A 24,197-nucleotide genomic window follows, 5' to 3' on the forward strand; every position below is an offset into this window, starting at 1 on the left:
AAATTAAAAAAAAAAAGAGAGTGAGTGGGACCAGCAGTTAGCGTAATGGCTGTGTTGCTGGACTCCCGCGTAGTCAACTGTGGTTCGAGTCCCGGACCCGGTGGCTTAAACTCATGCCAGGCGCATGTGCGTGCGTGCCCAAGATCCCGAGAGGAGAATGGAGGAGGAGAGATTGCTGCATGGCCATCCCCCAGGGGGTGATTTCTCACTTTCTGACTCTCTGTCTGTCTTTCTAGTGAGCACACGCGCCCTATAGCAAAAACCTCTCAAAAAAAGAGAGTCACAGTCTGGGTCAAGTAGAGTAACAGATACAGGACTAGACTGTGACCGTAGAATGGGGTTAGTAGCTTATTCACCAACGTCGAGGTTCCGCAAGTGTTGCTTCCTGAGTGCGGATCAGGTCCACAGAGTGGCCTTGGAGGATTCCTGTGTGGAGCAAGGTGCGGAAGATGAAAGTCATTCCGTGAAGAGGTCAGCCGCCTCTGAGGCGAAGGTGTGTGTCGGGTTACACTAAGCAGGAGTTCCCTGTAATTTCGGGGAGAGCCTGAGACCTCAGATAGCACCAAGCCCCAGACATCACATACTGCTTTTATATACCGTGAGTGATATACTGTACATACGCACCTGTCGTCAAGTTGAATGTACAGGTGGGCACAATAACTTAACAATACAACAGAACAGTTATTACGGTATACCATAGTAGAGGTTATGAACGTGGCCTCTCTGTCAGCACAGCTCACAGCTGGCCTCTCCTCCTCTCGTGTGTCTGGACCGTGGGAGACATGGGTGCCTGGAACCGCAGGCGTGCTCCTGTGGGTAAAGGAAGGCTGCTGCACTCCCTGTATCCTTCATCTGCCCCCCGCTTTCCTGGCATGTGTCCAAGTGCAAGATCCCAAATCTGATTCAAATGACTCACGAATTTTAGGCATTGGAACACGTGTACCAAAAAAAGTCATGTGTCTGCACGTATGTATTACTGTGCCTGGTCACTCCGTGTCAGCCTCGGCAGGCAGGCTATGCAGTACATATGATTGTGTCTGCACGCATGTATTACTGTGCATGGCCACTCCGTGTCAGCCTCGGCAGGCAGGCTATGCAGTAGATGTGATTGCATCTGCACGCATGTATTACTGTGCCCGGTCTCTCCGTGTCAGCCTCGGCAGGCAGGCTATGCAGTACATATGATTGTGTCTGCACGCATGTATTACTGTGCCCAGTCACTCCGTGTCAGCCTCGGCAGGCTCCTGCAGTAGATGTGATTGTGTCTGTACGTATGTATTACTGTGCCCGGTCACTCCGTGTCAGCCTTGGCAGCCAGGCTCCTACAGTAGATATGATTGTGTCTGCACGCATGTATTCCTGTGCCCAGTCACTCCGTGTCAGCCTCGGCAGGCTATGCAGTAGATATGATTGCGTCTGCACACATGTATTACTGTGCCCGGTCACTCCGTGTCAGCCTCGGCAGCCAGGCTCCTGCAGTAGATATGATTGTGTCTGCACGCAACAGGTAGCTAAGAAGAATCCTTAGGGGCCAGCCCTGTAGCTCAGTGGTTAAGGGAACCAGATCCCACATGGCCAACCATGGCTCGAATCCTGGCCCTGGGGCCTGAGAAATCCCAACAGGATGGAGAAATGGAGGGAAGGGGTTACAGCATGGCCATGCCCCACTGGGGAGTACTTCCTTCTCTCTGTCGTTAGCACACACACATCTTTTGGCGATGAAAAAAGAACCCTCAGGTGATTCTTACTGAAGCTGAAGTTTGAGAGCTGGTGCTTTAGCAGTGCCAATGGAGAGCCAGGATGCTGAGCCCGCCCTCCAGCAGGAGAGTGAGTGTTAATAAGTAGATGTTGGGGATAGGCCAGCGGTGGGGCGTGCCCTGCCAGAACACTGTTCTCTACAGGCCGGAACCAAATGGGAGGCCTGGTTCAGTCTCTGGTCTGACCTGAAGGCTGGGTGTGAGAGTGCACTTGTGATCCCAGAGACCCAGGAGACTGAGGCAGGAGTGCAGAAGTGCTGGCCGTGCTGAGGCCCTGTCTACGGAGAACGGGAAGGGTTGTTCCAGCACCATGGCCCCAGCTGGGGATCTGAACAGGTGGAGCATAACACTGTGAGACCTTCTCTTTAAAAAATAAACATACAACAGAGGGCCTAGCAGATGGCGTGATGGTTAAGGTGCTGGACTCCCACATGACTGATGGCAGTTCAAGGCCTGGACCCAGAGGCTTGGAATTCATGCCGGGCACATGCGTGTGAGTGCCCTAAGAGGAGAATGGAGGAGGAGGGATTGTGGACTGGCCATCTCTCCTGCGGGGGTGATTTCTCGATTTCACTCTCTGTCTCTCCAGCAAACACATGTGCCCTACAGCAAAAATCGCTCTCTCTGAAGAAAGAAAAAACAAAGCTGGACAAGAGTCAGCCTTGATTCAAGATGATTGTAGAAAGGCATTGCCTCTGAGGAGCCTGGCACACAGCAGTGGAGGTGTCAGGAGTCCCAGAGGGAGCAGAGCAATGCGCTCCCTGCTCTCAGATGTAGTCTGGGCTGGGGTGGGTGGCACACTAGTTTTAGTGCCGTGGAAAGTGGTACGGCAGGGCAAGGCCTAGTGCGGCCCCGAGTGGCGGGAGTCAGGGGAGGCTGCCTAAGGAATCGCTGGCCTTAGCTCCCATCCGAAGGCTGAGCTAGTCTGAGCTAGTCGGGGAGCAGAGGGAGGAACGCACCCCTCAGGCAGCTGTAGACTCGAGGACGTGGAGTGGAGCGTGTGGGGGGAAGGTGTGTACAAAACGAGGCTAGAGAGGTCAGGGGCCTTCGAGCCTGTCCAGTCTAAAAGCCATGTCGAGGGAGTTAGCCACATAAAAAGGCAGTGGAGGGACCAAGCAGATGGTCTAGTGGTTACATCGCTGGACCCCTACATAGTCGACTCTGGTTCTAGTCCTGGACCCAGCAGCTTAAATTTCGTGTGGAGCACATTTACATACATGCCCAAAGTCCTGAAAGGAGATTGGAGGAGAGGGGATTATGGCGTGGCCATTCCCCATGGTGGTGATTTCCTGCTTTCTGTCTCTCTCTGGCAAGCTCACATACTGTATAGCAAACATCTCTCTTAAAAATAAATAAATAAATAGGGGACCAGCTGTTAGCGTAATGGCTATGTTGCTGGACTCCCTTGTAGTTGACTGCGGTTTGAGTCTCGGACCCGGTGGCTTAAACTCACGCCGGGCGCATGTGCGTGTGTGCCCAAGATCCCGAGAAAATAGTGTGCAGAGACTCTGGGAGATGAGAGTTTGTGTAATTGCTAGAAAATGTGGAGAACCCTTACAGACTGTTGGTTGTTACAGTATATACTTTGAGAATTGCTCCTTTAAGATTCTCCTCCTACAAGTCTAGGTTCTGGTGGTGGGTATTGTTTTTTGTTTTTTTTGTCTTTATTTTAGAGATTTTTGCTATAGGGTGTGTATGCTCTCTGGAGAGGCAGAGAGACAGAAAGCTAGACGTTACACACCCCCCACCCCCAGCTGGGATGGCCAAGCTGCCTTCCCTCCTCCTCCATTTTTCTCTTAGGATTTTGGGTCCGCACACACTTGTGCCCGCTGTGAGTTTCAAGCTGCCAGGTCCAAGACTCGAACTGTGGTTGACCACTTGGGAGTCCAGTGTCTTGACCACTACACCATCTCTGGCCAGCTCTCCTTTTTAAAAATTGCCAGAGGGAATGTGTGCTCATTAGAGAGTGAGAGCAAGAAAGCTCCCTCAGTGGGGCATGGTCGTAGCACAGCTGTTCCCCGTCCTGTTGGGATTCTGGGTACGTGTGCACATGCATCCACACGTTTTTTCTTTCTTTTTTTTTGTTTGTTTTGTTTTGTTTTTGAGAGGTTTTTGCTATTGGGTGCATGCATTCTCTAGAAAGACAGAGAGAGACAGAGAGACAGAAAGCGGGAAATTACCCCCAGAGGGTATGGGCATGCCGTGATCCCTTCTCGTCCATTCTCCTCTTGGGATCTTGGGCACGCACACACATGTGCCTGGCATGAGTTTAAGCCGTCGGGTCGGAGACTCGAACCATGATTGACTACATGGGACAATAGCCATTATGCCAACTGCTGTTCCCTGCCCACATGTTTTTCAGGCCCCTGGAGTCAGGACTTGAACTGAGGTGGTTGGTATAGGATCCAGCTTTCTGTGTACAGCATTACCCCTACGCTAAGGGGCTGGCCTTTCCCCCTCCCCAAGTAAAAGAGTAGGATTCACGCATCTCTAGTTGTGCGTATGTAGCCAGCGTTGTGCATCTTACTGAGATGAATACTTTAAAGCATACTTGCCGAACATTTCATGTTGGTTTTTACTACCTTTAGTTCAAGTGCTGATTATTATGCTGAATTTTAAGTTCTAAACTTAAGTCTTTCACCTCGTTCTTATTTTTTTTAAGTTATTTATTTTACTGTATTACCATTTTTTAATAATAAATTATTAAAGAGAGAGAGAGAAAGGGAACGTGAGAAAGCAAGTTGCCAGGTCTGGGACTCGAACTGTGGTTGGTCGTGTGGGGAGTCCAGCAACATAACCACGCCACCTGCTGGCCTCTCTCATTCTTATTTTAACCATTATTAAAATATTGATACATAGGGCCAGCCCCATAGCTTATAGAGGATCCCAACGTGGCCAGCTGAAGTTCAAATCCTACCCTGTCTGGCGGATGTGTGAGCCTCCCCCAAATCCTGGCAGGACTGGGAAATTGAGATTGAGAGAGCAAGTGCGCACTCCCATCTCCCCCACCCTCCTGCACAAGTGCCCCCAGCAATGACAGAAAATATGCAGACAGAGACAAGTGCCGGGTTCAGGGTTCAGAATGAGGCCTCTTCCCCGCTATTGGAGAGCGGGACCCTAACTGCAGAGCTACTTTGTGTCCTTTGCAGAGGACTTCAGATCTGCTGAAACTGTTCAGGGCTTTTGCCCAAAGCATTGTGTTTTGTTTTAGTTTCCTAGTTGGAAAAGCTATTTCTAAAAACTCTGAAATACTCTATTATGATACTAGTAACTTTGTTAGAGGGGTAAACTTGGGTGTATTTTATTTTATTGTACAGTTGTTAAGCTCAGCCTTGGGAAGTTTTACATTTTGAGTTGTACGTCAGTGACATGAAAATGCAAATCAGGGGCTTTATGCTGTTGGTTGTCAGTGCGCTCAGTGTCTCTGGACTGTATCCTGGAAACTGTAGGGACAAATGTGGTAACAGATATTTAAGAAGTTAAAGTAGTCACAGCCTTATAAATGAAGCAGTATTTTTTTTAAATTTAAGGCTTATGTGAAAAAGACACATTTAAAATTATTATGAAGTTATATTACTTAGAAATTGGGCACTTTATAAAAAACACAACGAAATAGTCAACAACTCATGAAATGCTGAGTGTCACCTCACAAGTCGTCCATCCCTTTACAGAGTTCACACCGTCTTGGGTTGCATTAGCTGCCGGGCCACTGTCACAAGGATGGCTCTCTCCAGACTCGAGTGGACCCTTGGCTGGGTGTACCACCCGGCAGGCTTTGTCCCTGGTGGCTAAGAAAGGCCTCGTGCTGTTCAGCTTTTGCAGCTGTTTTGCCTACAGGACAGGCTGCCACTGCTGCTGCTGCTGCCCTGAACGAGCTTTTGTGTGTTGAGTAAGGGAGCCCTGGCAGACGGCGGGAAGAGTTTAAGCGAGGCGTAGTCGCCTCAGTGCTAAATCGTGACAAGATAGAACGTGCCCTGGGACTGCTCGGACTGCAGGGCAGTCACGGATACCTGTGTCTCAGCCGGGTGACCCACTCTTAGCTCCCTTCCCCCCAAATATGACGGCTCTGTTCCTCTCCCAGAGACGTACACAATATCCCCTGACGGGAGGATGGCTGAACCGAGCAAGGTTACCGGTGTGAGTTCACGAATGTCACCAGCACAGCTGCCCTGGGCTTGCATACCGGTTATATGTTATTTGACCGTGTGCAGGTGACAAGTGTTTTTAACAAAAAGAATTACTTTATTTAACTTTATTTTATCATTGGTAGTATTTTTAAATATTTTCAGAGAGACACACAGAGAGGGAAAGTGAGAAAGCAAGCCTCCAGGTCCAGGACTTGAACAGCCAGCCATGTGGGAATCAAGCAGCCTTAACCATCATGCCAACTGCTAGCCTTGCTTTTTTTTTTTTAATCTCTCAATTTTTTTTTAAGTTCATTGATTTCTTTCCTGAGACACAGACAGAAACAGAGAGAGAGAGAGAGAGAGCGAGAGCGCAAGCCAGATAAAGAGCCACAAACAGACACCCTCAGCGAGATCTGCGTGCCGTGATGCAGTCCGCCCTGCGTCCCAGCCAGCTCAGAACAGGGCTTGCTGAGGGGGGTCCTGGACGTGAGCCCTGGACCTTCCATGTGGGTCAGCTGTGCACCATTGCACCAGATCCTTCCTGTTCTGAGAGGCATCTTTGAAACTTCGGCTGAAAAGCTGTCAGGATTTAAGCAGTTCATCGTCCAAGTAAACCATTTAAAAATAGTTGACCTAAGTGTCCAGACTTGCAAAGTTTAAAAATATTTTGGAGGTTTGATAGTATATTATTTTATAAGTGCTGTATTTGTCTTTCAGAGAGAAGAGTTTCTGGTTTTAATGTAAATATGAATAGAGGGAATATTGACATTTAAAACTAGAAACCATTGATCTAGATATTAACATATTCAAAAATAAACCAGTTTCTCTCGCAGCTTCTTAACCTCTTCCTTTACGTTGTTCAACAAATATCCAGCAAACAGTTAATGAATACCTGTTCTGTCACAGGAACTCTCTCAAGTGCTGGGTGTATGACTGTAAACAGAAGAGCCAACAGCCAGCGCTCCGGAAGCTCGGAGTGAAGAGGCAAAAATAAACAGACACGTAAAAAATCCCTTAGTGATCATCGGTCTGAGAATAAAGCAGATCCGGGGATGAGGAATTCAGCGTGGGGTTAGAAGGGCCCAGTATTTAGTCAGAGTTCCATTTACAAGTGGAAATAGGAGAAGGAAATTAATACATGAAATGGCAGATTCCATACCGGGTACTTTGTTTTCTGTGAGCTGTGAATTATTCCTTAGCATTGCCATTTGACAGGACAGAAATGGCAGTTCAGAGAGCTTGCCTGGGACCGTGTAGCCATGAAGTGATGGAGCAGGATTAAAACTCAGGTGTAGGGACCAGCAGGTAGTGTAATGGTTACATCACTGGACTCCCACCTGGCTGACCATGGTTCGAGTCCTGGATCCGGAGGCTTGAAGCTGATACCGGCTGCGTGTGTGCGTACATGCCCAAAATCTTAAGATGAGAGTGGAAGAGAGGGATTGTGGTGTGACCATACCCCTGGGGGGTGATTTCTTGCTTTCTGTCTCTCTGTCTATGTCTCTCCAATGAGCACACACACCCTATAGCAAAAATCTCTCAAAAAAAAAAACCCAAAACAACAACAATCAGAATAACTCAGGTGTATCTGACCTGACTTCAGAGCCTACATAGCATCTGTTCAGACTGCCTCACCAGATCACTAATTTCTATTATTTTTTTTATTGAGAGATATTTTTGCTATAGGACTCGTGCGCTCGCCAGAGAGACAGACAGAGAGACAGACAGAGAGACAGAAAGCGAGAAATCACCCTCTCGGGGAATGGCCATGCCACAATCCCTACTTCTTCATTCTCCTCTTGGGATCTTGGGCACGCATGCACATACACACACACACCTGGTGTGAGTTTTAAGTCACTGGGCCTAGGACTTGAACTGTGGTCGGCCATGTGGGAGTCCAGTGACATAACCACTACACCATCTCTTGGTCCCCCAGATTACTAATTTTTATTATGATTTTTAAATAATGGATATATTTGTAATCAGATTCAGTGCTTGAATACTCAAAGCGCTAAACAGTCTCTGCTTCCTGAAAGTATGTCCACTGTTTCTCAGGCTAAAAGTGTATTGGAATTACAGAGATTACCTCAATGTGAGTACTTCATAAACTGAAGCTGGTAAAATATTATCCTCAATTACTATTAGTAACAAGTCATTTTACTACGGGACGCGAACCACGGTTGACAACATGGGAGTCCAGCGACATAGCCATTACGCCAACTGCTGATCCCAGTACTCACCTGTTAAAATGCTTTAGTAAAAATATTGGGACTAGCAAATGTGTAGTGGTTATATCACTAGACTTCCACGTGGTCGACTTTGGTTTGAGTCCCCGACCTGGAGGCTTGAACCTCATGCTGGCTCATGTGCGTGCGTGCCCAAAATTCTGAGAGGAGAATGGAAGAGAAGTGATTACGGCATGCCCATTCCCCTGGGGGGTAATTTCTCACTTCCTGTCTTTCAGTCTCTCTGGCAAGTGCTCACACCCTATAGGAAAAATCTCTTAAAAGAGTCGGGGCCAGGGACTACCACGGTTTGAGTCCCGGACCTGGTGACTTACTTTCTCACTTTCTCTCTCGTCAAATTAAAGAATAATAATGGTAATAAAATAATCCTAATAAATAAATAAATTTCAAGAGTCATTTTAGCAATGTTAAAGGCCAAGGATGGCCCAAAATAGGAATTATTTTCATACCCACATATTTAGGTTATTATTTTTTTTCCTTTCTTTTTTTTTGGAGAGGTTTTTGCTATAGGGTGCATGCACCCGCCAGAAAGACAGAGAGAGACAGAGCGAGAGACAGAAAGCGAGAAATCACCCCTGGGGGGATGGCCACACCGCAATCCCTTCTCCTCCATTCTCCTCTCGGGATCTTGGGCACGCACGCACACACGCCCGGAGTGAGTTTAAGCCGTTGGGTCCGGGACTTGAACCACGGTCAACTACATGGGAGTTCAGCGACATAGTCATTATGCTAACTGCTGGTTACATCCCATGTATTTCGTTTTAAATCAATAAACATTTATGGTTAAACTAAAGGAGTTTAATGATAGAAGTTCAGCATACTCTGGAACTAGGTACCCAGTCTTAATATAGTCCCAGAAGTTCCTTCAAAGATGATCTCAGAGTAGAGAAAAGCATGAGTCCGTGCTTTGTCACCTAGAAGATCCCGTCTGCCTTCGGGAAGTGTTTGATTTCAGTCCTCAAGCATATTATTGGGCCGTTAGAAAAGTCATGATGTACTTTTCTATGCCAAAATGTGTCAGGACTTTTTTGACGCCCCAATACTTTTCCCTAGAGGATAGAGATAACAAACCTAGTCGTTCTTTTTGTATTTCTACCACTTTGTGTTAGCTGACAAGTTCCACATTCGTAATAGTAAAAACTTGGGCAAAATGAGTTAACCAAGGAGCACTGATGCATGGAGCAGGGATGTCGGTCAAGGAAACATCCTGGGTACACTTCAAGGTCAGAAGACCAGGGCATCCTGGGACCCGCAGACGTCCCTGGACTCCCGCGTGGTTGACCACGTTTGAGCTCCGGAACCAGTGAAATTCATGCCAGGTGCTTGGGGCGCGTGCCCCAAATCCTGAGAGGAGAATGGAGGAGTCTGGTGCCTATAACCTCTCTCTCTCTCTCTCTCTCTCTCTTTTTTTAAATCCTATGGTCTTTAAAAAAAAACCCTATGGTCTTTTATTTTTTTAATTTATCCTTTCTATTTTTTATTTTTTTTTTAAAAAGACCATAGGATTCAGATACAAACTTCCTCAGCAAACATCTGAAATAATGTGTGTTCTAATTATATTATACAAGATAAATGTCACTTACCCTGCCCTATTTTTACTTTAGTAACGGTAGATGTGATTATTTAAAATAAAATTATCTTGACCCAGGCATGGTGGTATCCATTGCTCAGACATGGTGATTGCAGGCTAGGACCTCAAGGGAGGCCCGATTTAATTCCTGGCCCAGCCTGCAAGGGCGGGCGTGGTGGTTTGCATCTGTGATCACAGCAGCTCAGGGAGGCTGAGGCAGGAGGACCACGAGCTCAAGGCTGGCCTGGAAAGAACTCACGCAGTGGATGGAACCGACAGTCCCAGCTTAGAGGTTAAGGCAGGAGGATTGCAACAGTGAGACCTGGTCTTAATTAATTTGATTATATCTTATTGACTAGTGATTTAAATAACTCCTTTGTTTCCTGGTTGATGATTTTTGAAAACCAACTTATATGAGGTCTCTTATTTCTGTTGTATATATCATCTTAGCTATTCCGCTTTATCATACTTAACACTCAGTTACACCTTGAGTGTTTATAATTTTTTCTTTATTCATGATAAAGAGTGTATATGCATGCAAGTGTGTGTGTGTGAGAGAGAGGGAGAATGAGAGAGGTGAGCATCCTCTGTGGGGTCTGGTCATGCCATAGTCCACTTCCTGCCATCCTCCATCCCTCAGTTCTTGGGCACTTGTACATGTGCCTGGCATGTTTCAGGCTGACTGGGCCAAGAATCTGAACCATGTCTGGTGGGATCTGCTTTCTCTTGAGCGGTGCACTGCTGCTGGGCCACAGAGCCAAGCCTGGACCCAGAATTACTATTTAAAGTTTGTGTTTTAATTAGTCTTAATTATTCCTTAATTTTATCCTTTCTATTCTTTTGGCCCCATTGTTGCTCATGGTCTGCTCTTATTGAGGCCTGAGATACACAGGATCTGCAAGAAGTTGATGGAAAATGCATATTAGGGAAAAACTACTCATGGCTTATAAAATATTCTTTGAACCAAAGCAAATTCATACAAGAATTCCATTTTTCCATGAACTTTTTGAAGCCTCATGTATGGTGGTTTCTTCTGATTGATCTTGCCTTTAGCTTTTTTTTTTTTTTTAAAGAATTGTTCATTTAAATTTTATTGTTATTCTTCTTCAGTTGGACCAGAGACAGACAGAAAGAGAAAGGGAGGAAGGGAGGGAGAGAAAGCAAACAACCACGGTTGGCCACGTGGGCGTCCAGCACCTTAACCACCCTGTCACCTGCCAGCCCCTTGACTTTAATTTTTAATTCTTCCAAGCTGTTCTTATGTGTCTGCCAAATAATATTCTTTTTTTTTTTTTTTTGGAGAGATCTTCACTATAGGGTGTGTACGCTCGCCAGACAGACAGAGAGAGACATAGAGACAGAAAGCCAGAAATGACCCCCTGTGGGGGATGGTCACGCCGCAGTCCCTTCTCCTCCATTCTCCTCTCGGGATCTTGGGCATGCACGCACACGCGCCTGGCGTGAGTTTTAAGCCACCAGGTCCGGGACGCGAACCGCGGTTGACTATGTGGGAGTCCAGCGACATAGCCATTACGCCAACTGCTGGTTCCCCCAAATAATATTCTTAAAGCAGTCCTTTAACCAAATCCAGCAAATCTGCTATTTCAAACGTTCACCTTTCTAATTTATTCAAGGCCGAACTCCCTACCTTAGCGTTTTGTTATCTGGCCCCTCCTAGTTGGTTTGCTCTCTCAGAGCCGCGCTGACCTTGGGAGCCTCATGCTGGCCTCCACATCCTGCCAGTGACACAGCGATGACTGCGCAGGCCGCTTGCCCTCACCCAGGTTTCCCGTTCGGTTGAGAACGCGTCCTTCCTCTCCCCGTGGCATCTCTCCTGCTCCGTGTCTTCCACACTGGGTTGAGAACGCGTCCCTCCTCTCCCGGTGGCATCTCTCCTGCTCCGTATCTTCCACGTTGGACATTGTCGCCGCTCAGGCTCCGCTCTTTCTGGAAGGCTTTTCTTCTGTTTGGTTCAGAATTCCTAAGTAAATTGTAAGTCGTTACACGCTTCTCTGTTCGATTAACGTGTTGCTTCACCTGCTAATTAAGATATGTCTGTCTTTTTCTTTTTCTTTTTTTTTGGGGGAGAGATTTTCACTGTAGGGCGCGTGCGCTCGCCAGACAGAGAGAAACATAGAGACAGAAAGCGAGAAATCACCCCCCAGGGAGGATGGTCACGCCACAATCCCTTCTCCTCCATTCTCCTCTTGGTATCTTGGGCACGCACGCACACGTGCCCGGCGTGAGTTTAAGCCACCAGGTCCGGGACTCAAACTGCGGTCAACTACGTGGGATTCCAGCGACATAGCCATTAACGCTAACTGCTGGTCCTAAGATATGTCTGTCTTGACCTGCTTTGGAGAACTATCCCGGCTCTGTAGTACACCATTGCATTAAGAGAAGTGTGATGGATTAGTATGAATATGTATGACTAGTTATGATGCAAATTATGATAAATTGATAAAAGTTTAATCCTTAGCAATATTTACCGATAACTTGTCATAACCCTTAAATTCTCATGGAAGTTTAATTACCATAAATAGAAAGTGATCTTACTGCTTCACATCAGCCTGATTTGCTTGAATCTCTCATCATGTGAGTAGGCCAGTTTTTTGTTTGCTTGTTTGTTTGTTGATGTATCAGAGGGCAAGTGTGCATGTGGTAGGGCCAGGGAGTGAGAAAAGCACTCGCACAGGGCACGGTCACCTCACAATCCCATCACCATTTCTTCTCCTTTTGAGATTTTGGACGTGCATGCACAGGCACCCGGTCTGCTTTTCAACCCACCAGGTCCAGGACTCAAACTACACAGTCAGCCGTGGAGGTCTAGCCGCCTTCGCCACCACGCAGCTGGCTGGCCCATTTGGCAAGTTTTAAGGCTGTGTTGTTAATATAGTTGCATCTCGTAGAGCCAGCAAATTGTAGCCTCAGCTTTGGTTCTTGGTGATTTTAGTTTTAATTGGTATATTTGCATAATAATTACTAAGCCCCCCCCAAGTGTTTTTCGAGAGATTGCCAGAGAAAGAAAGCATCCCCCAGTGAGGTATGGTCACACCACAATCCCTTCTCCTTATTTGGGGGACACACACACACACATACACACCGACAGTTACACACACAAACACATGCACACACAAACACATGCACACACACAGTGTTTTTCAAACCACAGGGCCAGGACTTGAACTTCGTCATCTGTGTGGGATCTGGTTCCCAGTCACTCCCCGGGGGATGGCTGTGCTGCTCTCTCTCCTCCATTCTCCTCAGGATTTGGGGCGTGCATGCACATGCCCCTGGTGTGATTTTTCAGGTCGCTTGGTCTGGGGTTTAAACCATGCAGCATGCAGTTGGCCCTATGGGATCTAGCGCTTTGACCTCTGCACTGACTGCTGGACCCCTTTTTTTCTGTCTTTTAAGCTATAAGACTCATGTTGAATTTCGTTTTTATTATAGTGAAGGTTCAATTATAAGCTAATATACAGTTAGGCTGACTGTATATAACAGTATTTCCTATAACTCTAAATAAAAGAAAATTTCCTTTACTTCACTCTGATTAAAGTCAGAGAAGCCCAATTTACTTAGCTGACCTTGAAGTTGAAGGGAAGTTAACATTCATGTTAGTGAAAGATGTGTTTATACTGACCGTTAGCCAGGCTCATCATGGTTATATTAAGTATCAATCACATTTTGCATATTAGATATGGCATTTTAGTGATCTTAATTTTCTTTCTTTAAATTATTTTTCTGACCTATCAGTAGGTTAAAAAAAATTTTTTTTTGGAGAGGTTTTTGCTATAGGGCGCGTGAGCTCCCCAGACAGACAGAGACAGACAGACAGAAAGTGAGAAATCACCCCTAGGGGGGATGACCACTCTGCAATCCCTTCTCCTCCATTCTCCTCTCGGGATCTTGGGCACGCATGCACACGCACCCGGCGTGAGTTTTAAGCCACTGGGTACGGGACGCGAACCGTGGTCTACCATGTGGGAGTCCAGCGACATAGCCATTACGCTAACTGCTGGTCCCAATAGGTTAAAATTTTTAATTGAATTTTAAAATCTGCCTGCTGGTCAGTTCCAGAAAAGAGTGTGCCGTGCTGCTTAGTAGCAAATCTGGCTGTGCTCGCCACTGGTTGTGCGTCGTTACAGAATGCCATGAGAACATGAGGGGATTCTGTGCAGTACAGGGAAAAACAGGGTAAGATGTGAATAAAAGGGCATCATTATTCTGAATTGTTACATGATATGAGATTTTTACAAAGTGTTTTTTGTTTGTTTGTTTGTTTGTTTTTACTTTAAATGTTGCTAAGGATTTGAAGCGTTCATTACCATCTGGACTTGGTCTCTCAGAAACTCAAATTACATCCCATGGCTTTGACGGTACCAAAGAGGGGGTTACTGAAGCAGGAGCATTTCAAGGTAAGGACCCGTGCGTACATGTATGAAGGTGGCTGGGATGGAGGACGGGACATCCACCCTGGGCTGCCCTGTCCGTAGCTCATGGGAGCTGAGTCCTTTAACTCTGGTCAGACACCACTTATAAACACAGTCCCTTTTCTCTTCAATGTAAGTAATTTAAACTTGTTTCAGTAGACTTCTTTATGTAGATAGATTAATGTGCATAATTTCACTAATTATTATATAAGAATTGGTTTTAAAATACCAAAATAAAAACTTGAAAATTAGGCCAGATGGCGGTGTGGTGGTTAGGACAGGCGAATCCCATGTGACCAACTGTACGGCTTCAAATCCTAGACCCGGTAGCTTAAAAAACATGCTGGGCACATGCGCATGTGTACCCAAAATCCCAGAGGAGAATGGTCATCCTAGGGGGTGGTGCTTTCTCACTTTCCCCTCTCTCTGGCAAGCATATGCACCCTATAGCAAAAAATAAATAACTAAATAACTAAAAAATTATATCAAAAATGTAAATGTAAGTTATTTTACCTTATTTCCCCCAAATTTATAAGTCAATATTGAGAGGAATCAAAAAGACTTTAAAAGTTGGTTTATATAAGTACCTTTTTTCTATTTGAAAGCAAATAGGAAAATTAATTTTTATTTTTCTTAGAATATATAAATGGTCTCCAGGACCACCCTTTGGTTCAGGAACTCACTAGGAGAACTCACAAGACCAGTGTATAGATAGGCACACTCATGGGTTCTCTTTATTTTACAGTTTAAAAAATCTAAACTGCATTGTTGATCTATGTATTTTAAAAAATCATTTTCCAATACTTAAGTTTTAAGTGTTTATTAGAAAACCAGGCATAGTCAGAAAAGCACATGGTGTAGGAGTGAAGTGTGGGGGAAACTTGGCATGATCTTCCAGGACCTCCCCATCAGTCACACAGGAGCGGCTTGCCTCCCCACAGTGGGTCTGTGACATGTTAGTAACCAGGGAGGCGCGCTTAGAGACCCCGTGCTGGGGGAGGGCTGCCCGTACAGGCTTCCTTTGCCCAGCACAAACCCCGGCTTCTAGCCGTCCAGGAAGAAAGCGTGTGCTCAGCATAAGGCACACCGCGGGGGTAAGCCACGTCACTCCGTGAGCCCGCCACTCTTTCTTACTCTGGGACTGAAGGGAGTCCCCCAGAATTCAGTTCTGCACACCAGCTGAGGGCCAGCCAGGAATGCAGAACTTTTTAAGGGTGGGCAGTTAGAGCTGCTGCGTGACCTCTTTTCTGCACATACCCCATACTCATGTCTGTTTTTGAAAAGAAGGAAAACACTTGACTGCTTTTTATTTTAATTTTATTTTTATTTGCCACAAGGCATATGTGCTTGCAGGGGGGGCGGGGAGTGAAAAAGCATCCCTCTCCATCCCCCAGGATGGGCACCCTGCAGTCCCTTCTCTGTTTCTTGTTTAGGGACTTGCAGCATGCACACACATGCTCCTGGCATGCCTTCAAGCTTCTGGGTCTGGGACTCGACCGTGCGTCAGCCATGTGGGTCCTGGCTCCTTAACCACCATGCTACCTGCTGGCTCTGCTTGCTTTTAGTAAGCATTTAAGATACTCCAGAAGAATATCCTCTGATCTAGACTGTGAAGTGGATGTTCTATCTAGTGACATCATTTTCCCCCTTTTCATTCTCATGTTTAGAAAAACAATGCAAGTATGCCGGTATTGTAATAGTCATTCTGAAGCATTGTGGCATTCTTTTCTGGGGAATGCTGACTTTGAAAGGTTTGAATGTGTGCCTAAAATCATGAATGCTTGGGGCCGGCAAGTGGCGTGGTGGTTAAAGGCGCTGGATTCCCACAAGACTGACCATGGCTCTTGTCCTGGACCTGGTGGCTTGCTTTTGTGCTTTCCCTTTCTCTCTCTCTCTCTGCCTCTGTCTGATCAAATGAAATAATAATAATAATAACAGATGGAAATAAATAATACTTTTTTTAAAAAAATCATGAATGCTTAAAAATACAAGAATTACTTTGCATTATTTGGCACCATTTTTGGAGAAATTGCCAATTTCAAAACATAAATGACAATAGAAAATAAAAACTAATTTTACTATTAAGATATTTTATTTTCAGTGAAATTATTTAATTGACGTTTGATTTCATCTTCTCTTTAAGTGAAACAGTGTTGTAAAAATCTTTGAAATCAACTTACCAGTGTAAACTGTTATGCCTTGAGCATTAAAATGCCCGTCAGTTTCACTTGCTTGTAGATATATCCTGATCTTCAAGTTGGGGTAAAAAATACCCTTCATAATAATGGCAGTAATTTATGCCTCTCTGAACTGAACTTGTAACATTTGAAAAAATTTAAACGGCATTGTTGATTCATGTATTTAAAAAATAATCATTTTCCCATACTTAAGTTTTAGCATTTATTAGAAAGCTGTAGTTGTTTTAAGTTCCCCTCTTTTTTTTTTTTTTAGTATTTTACTTAACTTATTTTAATTTGACTAGAGAGGAACAGAGAGAGAGAGAGAGAGAGAGAGCGAGCGAGCAAGCAAGCCATCTGGTTCAGGACTCAAACCACTGTCGCCCATGTGGGAGTCTAGCACTCTTAACCACCACACCACCTGCCAGCCCCAAGTGCCCTTGCTTTAAGATATATATATCTCTTTGTATTGGAATGAGCACAAGAAGGAGCAGCATAATTAATAAAATTTAGGAAATAGACCTTATGAAAAAGTGTTAAAGGAATTAAGTCTGTGTTAGCTCTCTGGAAAAAATGATTGAATAATAATATATGTTATACTTGAATAGTTTTCACAAGAAGAGTGTTTACCATCTACTTTTCTGTCTGTATCTATTTAGAGCAAATTTAGAAGTAATTAGACTTAAATTCAGCCTAAAAACATCAACAGATGGGACCAGCAGTTAGCGTAATGGCTATGTTGCTGGACTCCCACGTAGTCGACCATGGTTTGCGTCCCGGACCCGGTGGCTTAAAACTCACACCGGGCGCGTGTGCGTGTGTGCCCAAGATCCCAAGAAGAGAACGGAGGAGAAGGAATTGCGGTGTGGCCATCCCCCCGGGGGGTGATTTCTCGCTTTCTGTCTCTATGTCTCTCTCTGTCTCTCTGGCGAGCGCACGCACCCTATAGCAAAAACCTCTCCAAAAAAAAAAATCAACAGATACAGAAATCTGCCTAACAATGAAGATATTGCAGAATCAGTAATAGCAGAAATCATGACAAAATCAGAGCTCTTAGGAGTGAAGTGTATTTGGTGCCTGGACTTTGTTTTAATGGAGGTTTCATCACATACTCATATATTCATACTCCTAGATTTCTGTTGTTGAGTCCTCAAATTTAGTCGGTTAGCTAGATCCTGGGTTTTTAAGGTTTGGTTTTGTTTCAATTTGCAATTCGGCGCGTGTGCTCACTAACAAGAGATGGAGGTTGGTGGGGACAAAGCACCTCCCAGGAAGACGGCCACGCCACAGCCCCTTCTTCATTCTCCCCCTGGGATTGTGGGCTCTCGTGCACACGTGCTCAGTGTGTTTCTCACGCCACTGGGTCTGAGACTCGAACAGTGCAGTCAGCTGTGTGGGATCCAGCCGCCTCATCCACCAGCCACCCATTGGCCCCAGAGTTACTTTTTAATTGGATATTGGTGACTGATCTTGGTGACTAAGTTCTGGTTTAAAGAGTTAGGATACTGAATCTATGCAAAAGTGATGATTACCTTTGAAGGTAAGGCAAAGTAGCTAAAGTCCCGTACCTCATCACCACAGTTCTTGCCTTCTAGTGTGGAAAGGTATGTACTGTTTGTTACGTAGATTATGCACACGCATGTTGTGCTTGGGATTCTTATCCAGGATGAATAACCTGGGGTAGCTATAGCAGCTGAGCTCTGTTCGGGGTCATCGAGACATAGAGCGGTAGTGTCTTATTTAATACTTCATTATAATAGAGACCCTTGTGCCTAGAAACCTTCGGGGTAGTACAGATGCAGTCTTGTTTACAATGACTGGGGGCGCCAGCAGTGGTGTAGTGGTTAGGGCACTGGATTCCCACATGGCAGCTGTGGTTTGAATCCTAGACTGGGGGCGATTCCCCCAGGGTATGACTTCTCACTTTCCCTCTCTGTATCTCTCTCTGTCAAGCTCCTGCCCTATGGCAGAAAAAAACTCTAAAAAAAAAAGATGATTGGATTGGGAAACGTATTAAAATGCCTTCCAACTCAGCAAGTAACTGAGTTATAGATTAGCTGAAATTTTTTAATTGAACTTAATAAGAGAGACATTGATACAAATTTAGAACATCGGTGTCCCTGCAGAGAAACTATTTTTAACCCTTTGGGCTTCATGTCTCTTACCTTTTTTTTTTTTTTTTTTTTTTAATATTTCTCAGATTAGTTTATTTTTAACACCCATCATGCCATGAATTCATAGGGAATAGGTTCCAGTAGCTCAGGCTCCTTTCCATTGGCTCTCACACAGTGGCTTCTCTGGGTGAAGCAGGCTGGTGCTTCCTTCTTTTTCTAGTCATTTTCTGTCACACGTTTTAGGAAGCTATCTCTGCTCTTAGACTGTTTAATATGCTCAATATGCACATTGATTCTCTTGGCAAGAATCTTGCTCTTAACTTGTTTGTTCACAACAATGCCAACAGCATGCTGGGTAACATTGTAGACTCTTCCAGTTTTGCCATGGTAACATCTGTGGGGCATTCCTTTTTGAACAGTACCCATTCCCTTAATGTCTACAATATCACCTCTCTTGTAGATTCGCATATATGTCGCCAAAGGAACCAGTCCATGTTTTCTAAAAGGCCTAGAGAACATATATTCGGGTGCCTCTCCTCTCTCCCTTTGTGTTCGTCATTTTGGTTAATTACTGGAAGATGGCGGTTCCGGCCAAAAGGCCATGTCTCTTACCTTTAATGTGAAAGTTAAGACTAGTTGATTTCCACTGTCCCTTCCATTTTAAAATTTTACAATTTAGCAGATTTAAAGACACAGGTATTTCTCACTCTGAAAGATAGTGCCACTGTTTAGGTCTGTTGTGTGTTTGTATTTTAATGTGAGATCAAGTTCAAATTAAGATTTTTTTATACTATCAGGTTGTTGGAAAAGTCACGATACATTTTTGCATAGAGGAACATAAAAAATACCGCGTGGCTTTTCTGACGACCCCGTGTTAGATCTAGTCTAGTAATGGTTCCCACATAGGAATGTAGTTTATCTGGGATATGACCAGTTACTCTTAATTCTAAGTAAAAAACGTAGACATCGGGCTAGCCCCATAGCGCATCAAGAGTTGGAGTCCACGTGGCTGACCATGATTCAAATCTTGGTCCTGCTGGCTCGAAAAGCATGTTAGGCCATGTGCATGTGTTCCCACTGTCCTGACAAGCTGGAGAAATGACGTGCAGAAGAGTGTGGCCCGACCACAATCCATAGGGAGGGGTGCTTTCTCTCCCTGTCTCTGTGATGAGGGCAATTAAAAAAAAGTGAAAGTCGGTTCTTTCCTATTAGGAAATTTATTCATGAATGTGATACATTTTATGTTTTCCAGAGAACTGAGAAAGAGTTTAATTAAAAGTACATTATAGGCATTAAAATATTCTCAGCTAAATGTGGAAGTGATTTTCCACCTTCTTTTTAATTATCACTCCTGAAGATGTACACCTTTTAGCTTTTTTTTAAAATGCACATTATTGAGGAGGGGGCCCTCAACAGGGTCTCGTTACACCACACTCCTCTTTTCCCAGCTTTAGCTCATCAGGGTCTTGGGCACCCACTGCAGGTGCCCGTGTGTTTTCGCATCTTTGGGCAGTGGGAGTATCCAAACCTCCGTGGGCTACATGACTTCCATTACTGCGGTTCGGTATGCTGCAGGCTGTGCCACCTAGACTGGGCCATCTTTTCGGATGTAAGAAAACAGTGAAGGGCCAGGCAGTGGCAGGGTGATGACCCACGGGAAAGGTCCTGGGTTCGTGTCCTGAGGCTACCTGAGCACGCCAGGTGTGCATGTGTGTACCTGTTCCCAAGGCCCACAGAGATTGGTGTTAGGTCAGGGTGTGAGACCCTGTTGGGGGAGCCTGTTTCTCTCTCTCTCTCAGTGTTTCTCTTCCTCATAGGAGAAATACACAAGCTTAGAGAAAGAGCAGTTGAAGCTACATAGTTTTCTTTGATTTAACACTGGGCATTAGTCGCAATGTTGGGTAGTCAGAATTTCTTATTCTGTGAAAACTGAGCCTCAGAAATGTTTAATACTTTGCCACAGAGTTTCCAATACTATGTGCTAGGTAGAGCCCAGTTAAAATGTAAAACTCAGCTGGTATTTCATTCAAAACTTGTTTGAGAATCATCCGAGTGGCTTTTAGACAACTGCAGCTGTCTCACTGACGCTCAGTAGGTCCGAGTGTCCCAGGAGGGTTCTAAAAGCTCCAGGAGTGGTTCGTGATCAGTCAGAATGATACTACATCCGCACTTCTTAAACACCAACGAACTTACCAGCCACCCGGGGATTTTGTGAAAACGCAGACTCTCATTTAGAAGGTCTATATCAGGGCTAAGATTGTGCATTTCTTTTTTATCATTTTATTTTTTTTTTAAGTTTTTGTTATAGGGCTTGTGCACTCACTGGAAGGTGGAGAAATACAGAGAGAGGGAAAGTGAGACGTCACCCCTCAGGGGGATGGCCATGCTGCCGTCTCTTTTCCTCCATTCTCCTCTCAGGATTTTGGGCATGTGCCATTGAGATTTTCAAACCATCAGGTCCGGAAATCAAACCACAGCCAGTGTGTGAGAGTCCAGTGCCTTAACTACCATGCCACCTGCCGGCCCCAGAGTGTGCATGTACAACAGGCTTCCAGGGGATTTAACTGACGTGGGCTCCCTGCACCCAGGTGAGGAAGAGCAGTGATCTATTCTACACGGTACTTGATTTACGATTGGAAGTGTTTGGCTGCTGTTCCTAGGATGGCTGTAATGGACTTTCTGTAAGATATTAAAACATGCTTTAACACCTCTTACATTCCTTTGGAGTTCTCCCTTGAAGATCTTTCAAACATAAGAGTAACAAGTCAAACTATATTTATTTAAACTTTAAATCATTCAACAGTAAGACTTTAATTTCTACTCATTGATTTTGGAAATAGCAGATCCCAATAAAACCTTGCTTTGATGTGATCTTGCTAAGTTTCTCTGTGTAGTTATTGTAGTGTTTTGTTTGGTTTTGATGGTTTGATGAAGAGTTTATATAAGAACATAGCAGCTATTATTATTAGTCCTTGGCTGTAAGAGGGCAAGTACGTTCCTTCCAGTTTCTGATCGTGGTTTGAATATTTGATAAAGGAAATGTCAGTAAACCCGTGTTCAGGCGTGCAGCGTGTGGAGGAGGACAAGGACGTTCACAGCCGCTGTCTCCCCTTTCCAGGTTCCCCAGCACCACCATTGCCGTCCGTTCTGTCTCCTAGCAGGGTCGCCGCTAGTCACCTGGCTCCACAAGGAAGTGACTTAACTGTCCCCGCAGGTATTCACCGCACTGAGTGGATAAGCCTTCCCGCTACTGCTGAAGCTGAACTAACCCACTCAGTTCCGTAATCACTTGCTTTATATTCTTGGGCGTGTGGTATTCTGGCTTTTACGGTGACTGCTGCTTTTTCTCTTACCAAAAGAATTCGTATTTCCAGCTGTAACCTATCTTTCTGGCTTTTCAGAGTAATTAGGCTGTATCTGTTCCTGACATTTAATCCATTTTAAGGTTCAAAACGTAAAATTTGATCCTAAACTTCCAGCTTTGCAGCTCTGCCCTCTTTTTCCAGTTTAACAAAAAAAGAACCTTTGACAACTAGGTTGTTTATTATTGAGAATAGGTCGGGTGGAAAAGGTGGTGTCTCCTCATTTTCGGCCTCAGCTTAGAGTTCGTCTGCAGCATACAACAGAATGCTATGTAATTTACCAGTTACACTCAATGGAGAATACTGGGGAAAAATGAATGTCTTTTCATGGAATCTGCTCTGCACTTCAGTGTTGCTGGACTATAAACGTAAAGATGGGGGAAATAGATTCTATGTCTGTTTATATGAAATGCTAACATTTGTGTTTTATTTCTATGACAATCTTGTGATTATTCTTAAGCATGTCTGATTTTGTGCATGTTCACTTGGATTTGATAATGCTATAGTGAAGGCGGGTCTGGCTGTAAGAAGTGAGAGAAATTTTTGCTGACCCTGATTTTTTTAAATCATTCATACATATTTTTTTTTTCCTATTCATGTCTTTTAAAAACTATTAGAAAGTTCCTATCCCAAATCTTTTGTATCAAACATTTACTAAACCTTTTATGCTATGAAAAATATTTCTACTGTTAGGGACTGCATAGTTGTGGAGTTGCTTATATAGTAATTTCTTAATTATTGGAACAGGATTTTACATTGCCTTTACTAATTATGGCTAGACTTTTTTAAGAAGGGGAGTCTCTGGAGAAAAGGGAGAAGATACAGTGTAGGCCTCGTTTTAATCCAGACTTCCATACACGTGGTAAGAGAGTGTAGGTGTGTGTTTGTAATCTGAATTATTTTTTCAAATCCTCCAAGATTATAACAAGATCCTGTTGTCCTGGTCTTCACAGTAAATGAGCAGAGGCCAGTGTGGGTAAGATAAGGCCTTTTTAATGTTTACTGACAAAGATGGTTCTTTTTTAGGATCGTTAGGTTACGAGATTGCCATAGAAATGATCTTTCTTTGCAAAGCTACAGTGTAGCTCACATTTTCAGAAAAGAAAGAAGGCTGGTTTGCAGCAGAATTTCTTTTTTTTTTTTAAGGTTTTTGCCATAGGGCGCATGGGCTTGCCAGAGAGAGACAGTGAAAGAGAAAGTGAGAGATCACCCTCCAGGGGGATGGCCACTCTGCAGTCCCATCTCCATTCTCTCCTGGGGTTTGGACATGTCCACATGTGCCCAGCATGATTTTCAAGCCGCAGGTCTGAGACTTGAACTGCAGTCAGCCATGTGGGAGTCTAGCACCTTAACCACTACCCTACCTGCTGGTCCCAGATTTTTATTTTTATTTTTTTTAAGAAAACAAATCATATGTGATATTTGTGCTTTATGGACAGAAATACTGTTAAGCGATTAGAAAATTAACCACAGTGATTCCATGAAGTTGCAGTTCCTTCACTTTGTGGAAAACTCTATTTTTTCAGTAGGTAGTTTAGTTTGAACATCACCAGTGTTTTTTGTAATTTTTTTCCCCTTTTCCCTTCTGTCTTTACCCAGATGTGTTTTTGTCTTTGATTATGATCATGCAGGTGGGCAGAGAACACAGACCAAAGGCGGACCAGTTATTCTGGCAGATGAAATAAAAAATCCTGCAATGGAAAAGCTAGAGCTTGTTAGGAAATGGAGTCTAAACACCTATAAGGTTTGTACTTTTTACATTTCTCCACCCCAATGGCTTTAAGAATTTTAGTTTGTATGTTATTCAGATTACTACATGGTGATAATATGACTGTCTAGGAGAGAATAATGCCGTCTAGATACAGTTTAAAAATGAAATGTTTGTTTTATGACCGATCTTTGCAGAAGTATAACTTAAAAAGTCAATTAAAAAAAAGAGGAAAAAGTTACTAAAATGCTTATTAACTGGCAAGTAATGTAAAATGTAAATAATTGAAGGCATATACTGCCTTGAAATGCATTTATCTATGGGGTGCCTATAGATGTGTTTGCACTCCCCCTCCCCCTATATCTTATAGCAACCGAATGTCAAGAAAGGTATATTAGATCTACAAAGTTTGAAACTGTCTGATCTTAGAATAATAATTAAGCCTTAATTCTGCAGGCAGCACTGGGTTGCAAATGAATTGGTTTTCAAAAGATGGTTAACATTATTAGTTGACTTGGTGGTTATTTTTGTTATGCCTTCCATAAAACAAAAGAGCAGATTATTTAATCTGTACTTAATTGATGCATTACAAATAGCTCAAGCCCCAAATCCACTCAGTACCTTTGAATCTCAAGGAGGGCGAGACAGTAGAATTCATGGAAAGGTTAAGTGGATGAAAAGGCCCTCGCAGCTCAGGGTAGAA

At 44.3% G+C, this 24,197-nt stretch overlaps 1 protein-coding gene across 4 annotated transcripts in view; it reads left to right on the forward strand.

Moving 5' to 3' along the window:
- The window catches only part of ARFIP1 (ARF interacting protein 1), a 134,186-nt gene that overhangs the window by 65,425 nt on the left and 44,564 nt on the right, over positions 1-24,197 (forward strand). For 2 of the 4 annotated variants that reach the window (XM_014588514.2, XM_027772568.1), the window contains 3 exons: positions 14,010-14,118; positions 21,543-21,638; positions 23,418-23,530. In XM_014588514.2, the coding sequence (XP_014444000.2) occupies positions 14,010-14,118; positions 21,543-21,638; positions 23,418-23,530 (318 nt within the window). The remainder of the gene's footprint in view (positions 1-14,009; positions 14,119-21,542; positions 21,639-23,417; positions 23,531-24,197) is intronic. The other 2 variants (XM_014588515.2, XM_027772567.1) reach the window with 1 other exon arrangement.

The sequence above is a fragment of the Tupaia chinensis genome, unplaced genomic scaffold (genome assembly GCF_000334495.1).
Source record: "Tupaia chinensis unplaced genomic scaffold, TupChi_1.0 Scaffold000283_1, whole genome shotgun sequence".
NCBI lineage: Eukaryota > Metazoa > Chordata > Mammalia > Scandentia > Tupaiidae > Tupaia > Tupaia belangeri.